Here is a 13583-nt window from a genome sequence, read left to right as displayed (position 1 = left end):
ATTCATATTTTTTTCCCTGGCTCGAACACATTTCCGATCATAGTTATTTCTTCAAGTGATAAATTGTGACGTTTCTTTTTGATACGCGGTTCACTATTACTAATGTCAGTCATACTTATTATTTGTCACCAAATTGGATTAAACTAAATTACTCACAATTCATAAATAGTAAACGTAAAAGCTCCTTTCACTAATAACTTTACAAGCAATTCTGCTATGTGCATGGCTCAGACAGTAGCTACCGTTAGACAAAGATATAGTCTACAACATTGTAGATAACTTTAAGTTGAATTATACACGCTGACAACGGCAACGTTACATTTTCGCTAGGACCCAAATCTTTGCCAAAACATTTGAACAGTTTAAAAATAGACCAGTCGAATTATTGACATGTATTTAATATAAAATAGGATCTTTGCTATCTGAAAGTATATTGTTTGGACAGTCAGAAGAAGATTTTTGTAAATTTTTAAGAAATTAAACATATTCTGCAATATGTCACTAATTTGTTTGTTAAATAATAATTAAATTTTCTCCCTTTGTTGGAACAAAAATATTTTTTCTATAGGGTAAACATCCAATTTTACTGGACTAAAAAACATAATTAAAACATTAGTCACTTTCTACAATTATTGTGATATTTGATTATATATAAGTGCCATATTATGGAAATAGGTATTTACTTTTGCGTATTTATCAACTTTAGGACAAGTCTTGATGAAAATATCGATTTAGATATACATATTTGCTTTTAGATGCCGAATCCATACCTAAAAATTGCAAATTTGGACTTATTCACTTTTGCGTGAATGCTCTTCAAAAATTGGCTGATTTATATTTTAGAATACTGCGTTTTAGTATCTTGGTGACCTTTAAAACACGACAGCAAATTAAAATCAAATATATATGCTTTTATTATTATTTTTCCTGAAATAAACTTCTTTTAATAGTCTTATTTTTTTATTCGCAATATTAGCAATTACAAAGTTATCCTTCAAGGTAATCGTGTCTGTGAGAGAAAAATAAAATAATCAATACAGCGGCGTAACTCTCGGTATATATACTTATACACTTTAGGTTATATCTATATAATATGCATGAGTGTATTTAACTATTACTACCTAACGCAATCAAGTAATTATATCCTAACTAGTAACTAGGGTCCATAACGGTCGTAAACTATTTAGTGTCATAAAATATCCCGGGAGGATACTCATTACCAACTTCTGGGAATTGTCCTCAAACTTAATTAAAAACAAAGAAAGTTGCCATCAGACGATAATTCCGTTATGTCACTTAAATGTTGATCGTTTTTGAACTTTAAATTGGTTATTTAATTTAATTTCAAAAAAAATTCGAAGAAATATCCAGATCATAATCGACGAGCAGTAAACAAGTTATATTTTTAAAATGAATAAGTATTATTTTCTGTTTTTTTTTTGGCCAATATGTAAAACTTCAAAATTATGACTTTTTGTAATTATGTAAATGTAATAGAGTAAAATCTATGTAAACGACCACTTCTATGAAGTAACCACCTGTGTATAATGACCGATACTAAATTCCCAGCCATTAGAAATGAAAATCCCCTTTATTACCGACCATTCTCCTAAACGACCGCGGACACCCCTCATCGGAATTTCAATAAAGGAAAATAAAATTCGTTCCTTCTTAAGTAATATAAATAGTATATTCCTTAATGGTAGGGGGATCCATAAAATTTGTTTCTTAAACTTTTAAGAACTAGTTTTAACATTCATTTTAATTTTAAACTATTACGTGTTAACTAGTGTTGCCTCTGATTAGTGATTTTTTCTGCTTGGCGCGAGTTTCAGTACAATGACCGCTACCATCCAGTGAATTCTACCATGTGGATTCAACACGGGGCTACCGCTTGAACATTCTGGACTGAATTACAAAGTATTGGACAGCAAGATCAGCAATTATAAAATTATAAAACACCATGTAAAATCAATATTTTTCAGTCTATTTTTATTTATTGTATTGTTACTAAAATCTTTCTAAGTCGAAAATAAAAGTTTTAAGTGTGAGCTCAATTTTTAAAAAAGTGTTTTTCCCAAGAACATTCATAATTCGCGTATTAGTAGACAATTTTTTTACCATGGTATTAGTGTTGTTTTGAAACTAAGGAGTATGACGGAAAAAAGGAGACGCCGCTCTATCAAAAAAAGTGGATTTAATTAACGAAAGTGAAAAGAGTAGCATAGGTACCAGAGAGTTGGCCAAAAAATTTAAAGTAGCCATTTAGCTACAAAATAAAGAAGAGGTCAGAAATTTGTTTTAAGAAGACGATAACGCTGACTAAAAAAAATTTCCCTACAATCGCGGCACTTGCTGTGGATAAAGCTGTATTCAACTGGTTTTGTAGGACTCGAAACATGAACTTTTTAATAATTATCTAGGCCTACAATTTAAGCCAAAGTCCTCAAAATTGTACACTGCCTAGAACTTAGTGTATTCAAGGCATCAAATGGTTGGTTAGAAATATTTCATCGTCGGCATGATATTACTTTCAAGACAATATGTGCCGAATTCGCTTATTCTAATATTAAAAATGTGAAATCTTGGAAGGAAAAGCTGTTAGCTATTTTAAAGGATTATACCCCAAAAGACGTGTTTAATACATACGAGACGGGTCTATCTGTCGTGCGTTATCAAAAAGAACATGAATTAAAATGTTAATTGTGCTAAAAGAAAAACAGCAACACAACGAATTACAGTTCTGTTTTGTACAAATATGGAAGCCAAAAAGGCGAAACCACTTATCATAGGCAAGAGCAAGCATACTCGGTGTTATAAGGGCACACGTATTGATAAGTTGCCTCTTGATTAGTCTTTAACAAAAAGGCATGGAAGATAGCAGATATTATGAGGAGATGGCTTCAAAAATTTAACACGAAGATAAAAAGCAGCACGCTAAATCTCACTTAAAGTTTTCACTGGATAATGTTAAATCCATTTTTCCTCCTCCTAATACTACCCTACATTGCCAACCTTTGGACCAAGGCACCATCCAGAATTTTAAAATAATCCATGGAAGCTACTTTACTAAGAGGCTTTTACCTTGTGTAGATGGTGTTTGTCCTCTTCAAGAAATAGAGAAAAACTTTACCATAACGAACGCCTTTATATGGATTACAGTGGCTTGGCCCTACTTTGTCGCCAATGTAAACAAAAAAATGTTTTGCTAAAGCCAGATTTATGTTTAATATAATTGTGAATAATTTTCAAAAAGTGAATACTATTTTTTTACATCACTATCCACTAGCACTACTCACAAGAAACGCAGCATAAACGAGTATTTAGGGAACCTTAGATACCAGGAATACCAAAATAAAAGGAAATCGGCATATTTCCACAAAATCATGGACCGATAATCATCAACAACTATCAGCAAAATTACAGAAATGGTTGTCAATAAACGTCAGAAGACAAACAAACCAACAATGAGTTATACAAGAGGCACAGTTTGGCGCCAAAAAAGAACAATCATGCAAGGTACAAGTTATGAAATTAACGGAATACATTACCTAAGGATTCAACTAAACTCAATATATATGCGAAGTATTTCTAGATGTTAACAAGACATACCATATGACATAAAAAACTTATTTACGAAATGAAAAATTTTGGGTTGAGTGATGTGCCGTATTTAACATACAGGAAGTTTAGGGTTTAAATAGGATATGTCCTAACCAAAGTTGGAAAACCACGAGCACAAGGATACCTTCGATACCCTAATATACAGGGAACGTTACTGCTATTTCCCGATGACACGGCCATAATTGCAAATAGTCTATGATCAAACCTTGTAACAAAGAGAATAAAAATGCACTTAATAAATTACAAGAATGGTGCATCGAATGCAAAATAGTCGTCAATTCCGGGACTATTCAAACTATAATATTGAAAAAAAAAAACATAAACCGCAAATACCCCATCCTAAATATTTGATATTGAAATAGAATAGTCTGAAATAAAGCTAAGTATATAAGAATGGTACTTGACACTACATGTAAAGAACACAATAGATAATACAAAAGTAATCTAGACCAAGTTAACGAGATTCACAATAAAGATAAGACTAGTCAATAGCAATATTATATCATAATGTATGAGAACAAACATATAAGATAAACATTTATACAAATGATAAACACAATTTGTTTTCAAATATCCGTGAAAGGTATTAATTTACCGGAAGTCTAGTTTTAATATGGGCCCTGTACAGACTGCACGGAGGTTGGACAGACGGGCTCACAGAAAACTTATACGAAGATACACAAAAAGGGGATAATGACAGCAAAGCGCTTAACGCTTCCTTGTAAAGCGGGTGGCCTAATCGTAATGAAGAAATAAATATACTTGCCCCCTTTCCACAGGATACAACACGACCATAGCAATATCGAGGCACATCTGCATAATAGCTTGGGACGAATAGCGGTGCAGTGATTGGAGCTTGAGGAGGACTTTTTCTGCGGCACGACACCTTGAGAGTATACTTTTGGGTCCCGGACTGATGTCAAGTATTTTTTCCACTCTTAGATGCATGGGTCGGCAACCTCTCTATTTAGCGTAGAAGATGTTGCTATATACAAAAACTTTATTATACTTTAAATATTATGGTTACAGTTAGTTATACATGAAAGAGTTTTGTAATGTATTGAAGTATGTATGGTGTGCAAAAAGAAAAGACCAAGTCTATCAAGGTTCGGGTTCGGTTAAATGTAGTTCCAATGGCCTTTAAATGTACCGCTTTTAAAATTATCTAGTGAAAACATAATTTCTGTTTGTATGGCAAATTCAAGATTTCAACTTAACTAACTTTTAAGATATACAATTTCTCTTTAGAGTCCGTTTGATAAGTTGTAGTCGTGAGTAATAAATAATATAGAACCCGAACTAAAACAAAATTATTTCTACGTATGTGTTGGCGCAATCACTGATTTATTCGTAAATTGTATTGCTCAGTTTTTGACAGGTGTGCTATCAGGTCTTAGTAAAATCTTTTTTAACTTTCTGTAAGCCAGTAGAAAGGCCAATGCTGAGTTTCTATCTGATGCTGCACCCCATATGGTAAAAACAGATCAAAATTTAAAAATGGGGTTGCGGATGAACTAAAAAAAAGTTTATTTTTTTAAACATCCTTATATAAAACGTATAAAATTTTAAATCTTTTGTTAGAATTCCAACAAAGCTTTCACTTAAACTCATATTCCGCTTCTACCAGAACCTGTTTCACTATGATGAGGAACGAGTTTGGAATAAATAACCAGATCTTCACTTTAAACAAAGTTCTTAAAAATGCAAATCGATTTATACTACTTATTTGTCATTTTTAGAGCAACATATAACAGCATCCTAAAACCAGTTCTTTATAAGATTAGGAATGAATTAAAGATGAAAAGAAAACCGAATATTTATAATAAAACTGACAATATCCACGATGCTGTTCGGAGTAAGAATTTAGAAGATAAATAAACTTTCTTCAAAACACACAGGGGAATTTAATATAGCTTTATAAAATATTATTCAAGACGCCAACTTAGACATAATAGTAACGGTAGCTAATAAATCAGTCCAGACTGTAACTTTCGCTAATAACATAAATATCATTACAAGAACTAGGACAAGATACATAGACCTAACAACGATAGCAGACGTCATAAACCTGCATATAATTCAGAGACAAACAAGTTTATATCGAATAAAACAAAAGAACTGGGAATGTAAATGCAGATCTTACTTATAGTAACCATACCTTTGAAGCTATAAAACAATTACATACATCTGATCAAATAAAAAAACGTATGATATTTACGTAAGGTTTATCTCAAATAACAAGATTAGGACTCTATAAGACGCTTATATTTCCGGTTCTCACATGTGGATAAGAAGCATAAACTCTAACCCAGTCCGATTCATCAATTTGCTCTCTATCTATTTTTGAGCTTAGCGGTTTAGGATGGGGAAACGTGGGGGCAACTTTGAACAATCCACAATACAACCTATATAAGCACAAGTTCCGTAGAAATGACAGCATTACTACAATTGTGTCATAAACGGCATCGCTTCTAATTACTTAAATATACAACCATCATTTGATTTGTCTTCTGATCACCCTACCTTTTTTATAAGTGTGAACACAGAGGTATGACACGTCCACAGACCGCCAACATTCATCAACAGAATGACAAGAAACATATTTAATGAATTGGTCTCTGAGTCAATCACCTTGAACCTGCCACTTAAATCTACAGAGGATTACTGTTTTAATCGAAATATGCCAGAATTTAATTTTAAAATAAGTTTCTTGACGTTTCAATTTTCACTTCGGAAATCGTTCTCAAAACGCAAAACAATAATAAATTAAACAAATTTTGTTTTTTGTTCCTTGGGGAAAAATTTTGCTAAACATTTAATTTTATCTGACTCATTCATGTTGACAATTCAGACATATAATATAGGTACATGTAAAAGTGGACGACTTTAAAATGACATTGGCAATATTGCTGAGTTGCATTCCTGAGACGACTTTATTGTAAGATAGTTAATTCGATTACATGAAATCATTTTTAACTTAAGAATATCTATCAGAAAAAAGCATAGCATGTGATTTGTCTTTAAAAAATGTTCCGGTTAGGGATGTCAAAGTAAATTATGGGGAAGAAACCAGGAAAAAATCGTCTTAATATTATCTCCACATGGTGAGTATTGGGATGTTGACGATGCAGTACAACACCTAACTACGTCAATCTAAAAAGCTCCCTGGGCTGCTATTCCAGAAAGCTCCTATAAACAAAAACCAATCTTATATGCGGACTATATACAGAACAACACGACAACTCAAAGAAGCACTAAACAAATACAAAGATCCTGATATTACACATTTTTTAAACAACCTTTCTCTAAGTAAAAATAAAGACTAGGTACTCACTATGAAAATTGACAAGAAGACTGGAATCATAGCAACAAATTAAAACTCCTATAAAAAAAAACTGGTAACTGGGCTCGTAGTGATGAAGAGAAAGTGAGTACTTTTGCGGAACATATTATGTGTGTATTCCAACCTCATCAGAATGAAACTCATGAAGATGACAAAATATCCATTTTAGACATTCTGGACGCTCCATATCAGATGATTTCACCCATCAAAAAAATAAGAATTTGTGAAATTATAGAAGTTTGCAAAATTAAACAAAAAAAGCACCCATTCATGATCTTACCATGAGTCTAATACTAAAAAATTACTTGAAAAAGACAACAGGCTAATACTCTATATTTTCAGCGCTGGTATAAAAATTGGTTAAAAATAATTATGGTGCCAATACCTGGCAAAGACCTAAATGAGATCTCATCATACCGTTTAATAAGTCTTCTACTAACTCCCGCACATCTTATTAAAAAGATCCTTATGATTAGAATCGAACCTATGAATAGAAATATATGGCAAAATGAGAATTTAATTCCCAAAACATGGAAGGACTATATTGTATTGCCTATAAAGAAGCCAGGAAAGCCAGATAACAACGTTGAGTCTTACAGACCTATATCTTTAAATTCTTGTGTACTAAAAACTCTAGAGAGATTAATCAAAAATCGGCTTGAATACTGGCTTGAATCCGAAGATATCCTTCCCAAATCTCAATATGGCTTCCGAAAATCCAGGTCTACACAGGATGCTCTCACTTCACTAGTTTCCTCTGTTCAGGTCAATTTCACAAATCAAGAATCAACAGCTGCAGCATTTATAGATGTAACCTCTGCATTTGATAACATAAATTTATATATTCTACATAAGAAATTGTTATATCTTGGAATTTCAGTTAAAATTTCAGATTTCATTATATAATTGTACAAGAATAGATGGACTTACTTAAAAATAAATGAGACACTTTTAGCGCCAAGGCTAACGAATATAGCTATACCACAGGGTAGTATTTTAAGTCCACTTCTTTTTTCATTGTATAATATAGATCTAGAACAGATAGTACCTTCACACTCTAATATATTGCAGTTTGCAGATGATGTTGTGTTGTATACCTCCCATACTACCCTTGACATTTGTAGGCGTCAACTCAAATCTATACTAGATTGTGTAAAAAGTTATTACCATCCTCTAGGCTTATCAATATTAACTACAAAGACTGAAATTTGTTTTTTTTTCAAAAAACGCCAAACTCCCCAAGGTAACTTTAAATTAGGAAAAATAGAATTTCCAATCAAAAATTGTGTAAAATATCTAGGCACATATTTGGATCGTAAATTGTTATGGAAGGATCAAATTCATTCTATTATAAAAAAATCGGAAAACTCCATGAATATCCTTAGAGTATTTTGTAAAACCAATTGGGGAGCTGACCCTTATATTGCATTGCTATTTTATCGCTCAATGATTCGAACAATTTTCGATTATAGTTGTCATTTATATGGGTCTGCATCAACAGAACATCTTAATAAAATTGAAACCCAAAAGAATAAATATTGGAGGCTATGTCTTGGTTACTTAAAACCTACTCCTATTAGTTTTATTGAAATTGAAGCTAAAGAGCCACCCCTTACACTACGCAGACAGTTTTGTACAGATAAGTTTGTAGCTAGAGCTATATCAAAAAACTCCAGCTATTTAAAAAATATTCGTAACTTGAATATATTAGACTTAAACCATAAATATGAGCGTAACAAAAAGACTCCCATATACGTTGAAAGTTATAGGAAACTAACAATATTTGAAGAACAATTGTATCAAAATAAAATACCACCAATTTATACACAACCTCCTAAGACTCTCTTCTCTAAGATAATAGAAACATATTATATGGATTCAAATCTTCCAGGAAGTATGATCAATAAAATAATTAAAGATAAGTGGCCTGCATTTCAATATATTTTTACTGACGGCTCTAAAATTTAAAATAAAACGGTTTGTGCAATATATCACTGGAATTCTGATTACAAAGAATCATGTCGATTGCCCAATGAAACTTCAATATATACTGCCGAACTATCAGCTTTATTTCTTGCGTTAAAATATATAGCCTCTATAGTGACATAGTGTAGCTCCCACTATGTCACTTTTAATTAAAGGAAGTTCAAAAAAGTACAACTAAAAAGTAGCAGACGCTCAACATAAGAATATCATAAAATATCGTAAATCAAATCTCAGGTAGATGGTGGAGATGAGGCAAGATGCTATACAAATTGGTGCTCCCACCTAAAAAAATATGACAGTATAGCCCAGAAAACAGATAAGGTCGAAGCTCTAAGGTCTATAACACACATTTAGTTTCAAATAATTTAACTTTTATAAATTTTTATATAGCCTTCTGCAGGTCATCATGCAGGGTAGAGTCGATGGCAAAAAGGGAATAGGTAGAAAGAGGAAGTCATGGCTGCGAAATATTCGAGACTGGACAAACATGACTGTAGACGAATTATTCCACGTTGCAAAAGACAGAGAAGCTTTTAAAAATGTGGTCGCCAACCTCCGTTAATGGAGACGGCATAGGAAGAAGAAGAAGAAATTTTTGACATAGGTATGATACTTTTTGAGATATTCAGAATAAAAGATTAAAAGAATAGTACATGACTTTCAGTTTTTGTTCCATAATTTTTCCAGAATCTTCTTCCTTTAACTTTTTCAAGTGGAGCTTACTCAAATTATAGTTACAAAAATCTAAGCTCTGACTCATTACAATCAACATAAGCTATTTTTGTACAGATTCAGACTGGACTAATAGACCTTTAAGTCTTACTGAATCAATAAATAAAGTAAACAGTTTTTAAAAGGTGTCTTCTAAAAATTCCGTCGATATAATAATTTAAAAAAAAATATTAATTAAATATTATAGTATCATACAATTAATTTCAAGAAATTTATTTCAAGAAATAAAATTATAAGTGATGTGAGTATTTTTAAATTATTTATTTTCCAGCTGAAATATTTTCCATTAGTAATATAAAATTAAAAATGATTAAGAAAAATATAAACCAAATAAGATCAAAACTGAAACTTAATAAACAATTAATAAGAGCCAATCTAAACATAGAGATAGATACTAATAAATAGGGAATTTGTGACTAATGTGAAAACTGAAAACAAATCACTAATATAACTAGAAAAGAGAAACTTTCACTTAAATACATATTTAAAAAATATAAAATACAAAAATTATAAATAAAGTTACATTATTATAAAAATAAATAACTTACTTGCACTCAATTTTCGGCAGATTAAGGTTTTTCCTAAACTTCATCACTTCTTCATCAGAAATACATATTTTTTCACTAACGTCAGACATTTTTCTTTTCCATGCACTTTTAGGCTCTAATTCTTCCTCGTGCAAACTTGCTGCCCTTTTAGGCATAATTCTCTCCACCCAGTCTTGAACGTCTTCCTTGAGCGTTCTTTGCCAATCGTTCCCCACCAAAACTTTCATTGTGTTCCAAAAATCGGCCTGGGCCATTGCAATGGCTAATTGTTACGATGATTAATGGAAAAAACTTTAATCAACCGGATAAAGTAAACTTAGAATTAGGTAAAACCAATCGACAAAAGTGGACAGTGATTTTCAGCATACGGTTGGTGCTGTGATGAACTGATCTGATAAAGTTTAGGTGTTAAAAGTAGGGGGTAATGTTGGTATTTTCTATTCTCAGTATTGCGATGAATAATCAGAAGCGGGGCGGTAACCCTGTGTTGTAATAAGGAGAGTTTGAGTCTCGCAGACGAATTTATATAGCGTGGCAAGAAAAAGTAAAATTTACTTATTTAATATTTGACAACAAATTTAACTTCATTTATTAACGTGGGTAATTCACTGATTCTAAAATTTTCCTAAAATTATTTGATGCCTTTTTTACACCGATTATTCTGTAGTCTCATAATATACCGAAATAGTTGATAGATGAAAATGCCTGAAGTTCTTTCACAGCGTATTCATTTTTTGGGCACTTTTTTTTTAGCTATATTAAGGATTATAACAGTCACTATTTATAGTTTTTTTTTTTTTTCAGGCAATCGGTTAAAAGAATATTTTGCGCTTCTTAAGCTACAAAGAAATTATTTTCCCAGCTGATGTTTGTGTAATATTAAATGACTTTTAAGGCTGCTATCAACTTATAATAATTTCTAATTTAACTTTGGAGCCAATTAATAGATCATATAGAGCCAAGAGAAAAAAACGTAATTAACATAGTCACTATGTACCAGTCACCACAAATGACCTGAAAATTATATTTTCAAATTGTACAACTTGTAAAACTTTAATAGTGTAAAGTTTGGTTATGTGAAGTTAATTTTTAACAAATATTTTTGAAAAAAATAAGCGCAAATGGTAATCTAATCAGTAGCAATTGATAACGAATATGACTTCTATGTAGATGCAAACGTAAACAGCTAGCCACAACACAGTGTTAATAATTTATTAAATAAATAGTCAAAATGAGTTGTTAACTAAAAAATGTGGCAATTAAAAAATACACAAACAAATATTCATATATAATGGGTGGGTATCATTTTTATAAAGATAAACTTACTGCTGCGCAATATCACAAGGAGATACTTCGATTATTTAAACAAAAAACAATAATGTGTATTACTGACACATGCATAGGGACAATTTAATATCTTTGAGGTTGTACGACTCAATAAAAAGCAGGAACACTTAGTCGTATTTTTAACTTAATATTTAAACATATAATATTTTTGAACGTCAACTAATAAAAAGTTTCGTTTATTAAGCACGAATTTAGAAACTATTCAAACTCAAGAAATGTTTAAAAATCGTTGTTTTCGTAGTTGCAGAGAAGACTTAATTTGTGTTTAGTATAGAACAGAAACAATTTTCCAAAATTTTTGAAATATTATGGTTTTTTCAATATTTGGTTATGTTTTGACTGATATAGTCATAAAAAAATAGCATATGTGTGATACATAATACGGGAAAGTTGCTATAATATTCTCCAACTGTGAATGATGGAAACAATCGAAGGATCAATAAGAATTGATAAAAAACAAGGCTCTTGGTTGAAAATGAATTTTACAGAATCGACCGGGATAAGGAGGTAATAATAGCTAATTAAAATAACACAGAGGGGATTTTGTCATAATAATCGCCAATGTCAAGAGAACTTGACACGGTATGCAAATAAGGTGTTTTGTTCAAATAAAATTTTGTTGTTAATAAAAATATTATAATACAATAATAAATTCTGATTTTGATCAAATTATTTTTAGTTTACATAGGTAAACTATATGAAAATTCATATGAAAAACAAAGAACTATACATTTAAATAAATTTAGTATTCTTTTAGAATAAAACAGTATATATAACCTAAATAGAAATAATTACATAATAACAACAGTTGTCAATCTATCAAATAGACCATATACAGTGTGTAAAAGCCAAATGGAATAAATTCATTATTTAGGTTACTGTACATATTTATAAAAAATCCCGAAACACGTCAAATTTAAATTATAACTTGACATTCTTAAACGTGAAAATGCAACCCCTACCTTCAACCCCCTTAGAATGACAGGTACAACCCCCAATTTTTAAAATAGGAAGTATAGGCTTGTGATATATCGTTTGAAAGGTCTTTTCATTCTCCATTCAAAAATGTTGTCGCTTTCAAGTTTTTTAAGATTAATTAAGATAAAATAAATTAAAATCATGTGGTTACCGAAATTCGCTAAAATATACTCAAAACTTATTTCCCGTTTAGGTCTTGATAATGAGAAAGTGAACAAAAACCATAGCAATGTGGTTTTTAGATGGTAACCATTAAAAAACTTTAAAGAATTTCCGTGGCAACGTTATTTTAACACGCATTAGTAAATTGTTTTATTTAAGTTGTCAGTATTTTAATGTAAGTAAAAAGTTCGTTCAATTCAATTCTGAAAAATGATTAGATTAACGGAAATGCATAAAATAACAGTTTTACAAATGATTGGTTACGGAGATAACACCCGAACACAACAGGAAGTAACTCGCCTATTTGATGAGAAATTTCCTAATTTACCGCCTGTATCCTAAGGAACAATAAGTAAAATAGAGAAGCAGTTTCGCGAGTTTAAGCACTAAGGCAGATAAAAAAAGCAGCTGCCAATGCACTGAGTGATGAACTCAAATTAGATGTGTTGCTTGAGTTTCAGGAAAATCCATATACATCGAGTAGACAGGCATCCACTACATTCAATGCTAGCCATACATCGATAGTAAACATATTAAAAGAAAATAAATTGCATCCCTATAAGATGATACCTACTCAGGAGCTCATGGAAGACGATTTTGATAGGAGAACTTTTTTTTGTGAGCAAATGATGGACATATTGGATAACAATATTATCCAATTAGAAGACGTTATGTTTTCTGATGAGTGTACTTTTTCACTTAACGGTCATGCTAATCGGCAAAATTGCCGCTACTGGGCCACGGAAAACCCTCACTGGATGAGAGAAGAACACACTCAATACCCTCAAAAGGTTAATGTTTGGGCAGGGATTGTAGGAAACAATATCATTGGTCCCTTTTTCATTGAGGGCAACTTGAATGGC

General features: G+C 31.4%; 1 protein-coding gene across 2 annotated transcripts in view; it reads right to left on the bottom strand.

The window, feature by feature from the left end:
* LOC140448484 (uncharacterized) overlaps nucleotides 1-13583 on the bottom strand; it is a 230816-nt gene that overhangs the window by 185855 nt on the left and 31378 nt on the right. The window contains exon 1 of one of the 2 annotated variants that reach the window (XM_072541569.1): nucleotides 10234-10550. The exons of the other annotated variant lie outside the window; for it this stretch is intronic. Coding sequence (XP_072397670.1) covers nucleotides 10234-10487 — 254 coding nt within the window. The 5' untranslated portion in view covers nucleotides 10488-10550. Of the gene's footprint in view, nucleotides 1-10233; nucleotides 10551-13583 lie in introns of those variants that run through there. 2 annotated transcript variants of the gene reach the window in all.

Source organism: Diabrotica undecimpunctata, chromosome 8 (assembly GCF_040954645.1).
Source record: "Diabrotica undecimpunctata isolate CICGRU chromosome 8, icDiaUnde3, whole genome shotgun sequence".
Classification (NCBI taxonomy): Eukaryota; Metazoa; Arthropoda; class Insecta; order Coleoptera; family Chrysomelidae; genus Diabrotica; species Diabrotica undecimpunctata.
This window is presented reverse-complemented; position numbering and strand designations above follow the sequence as displayed.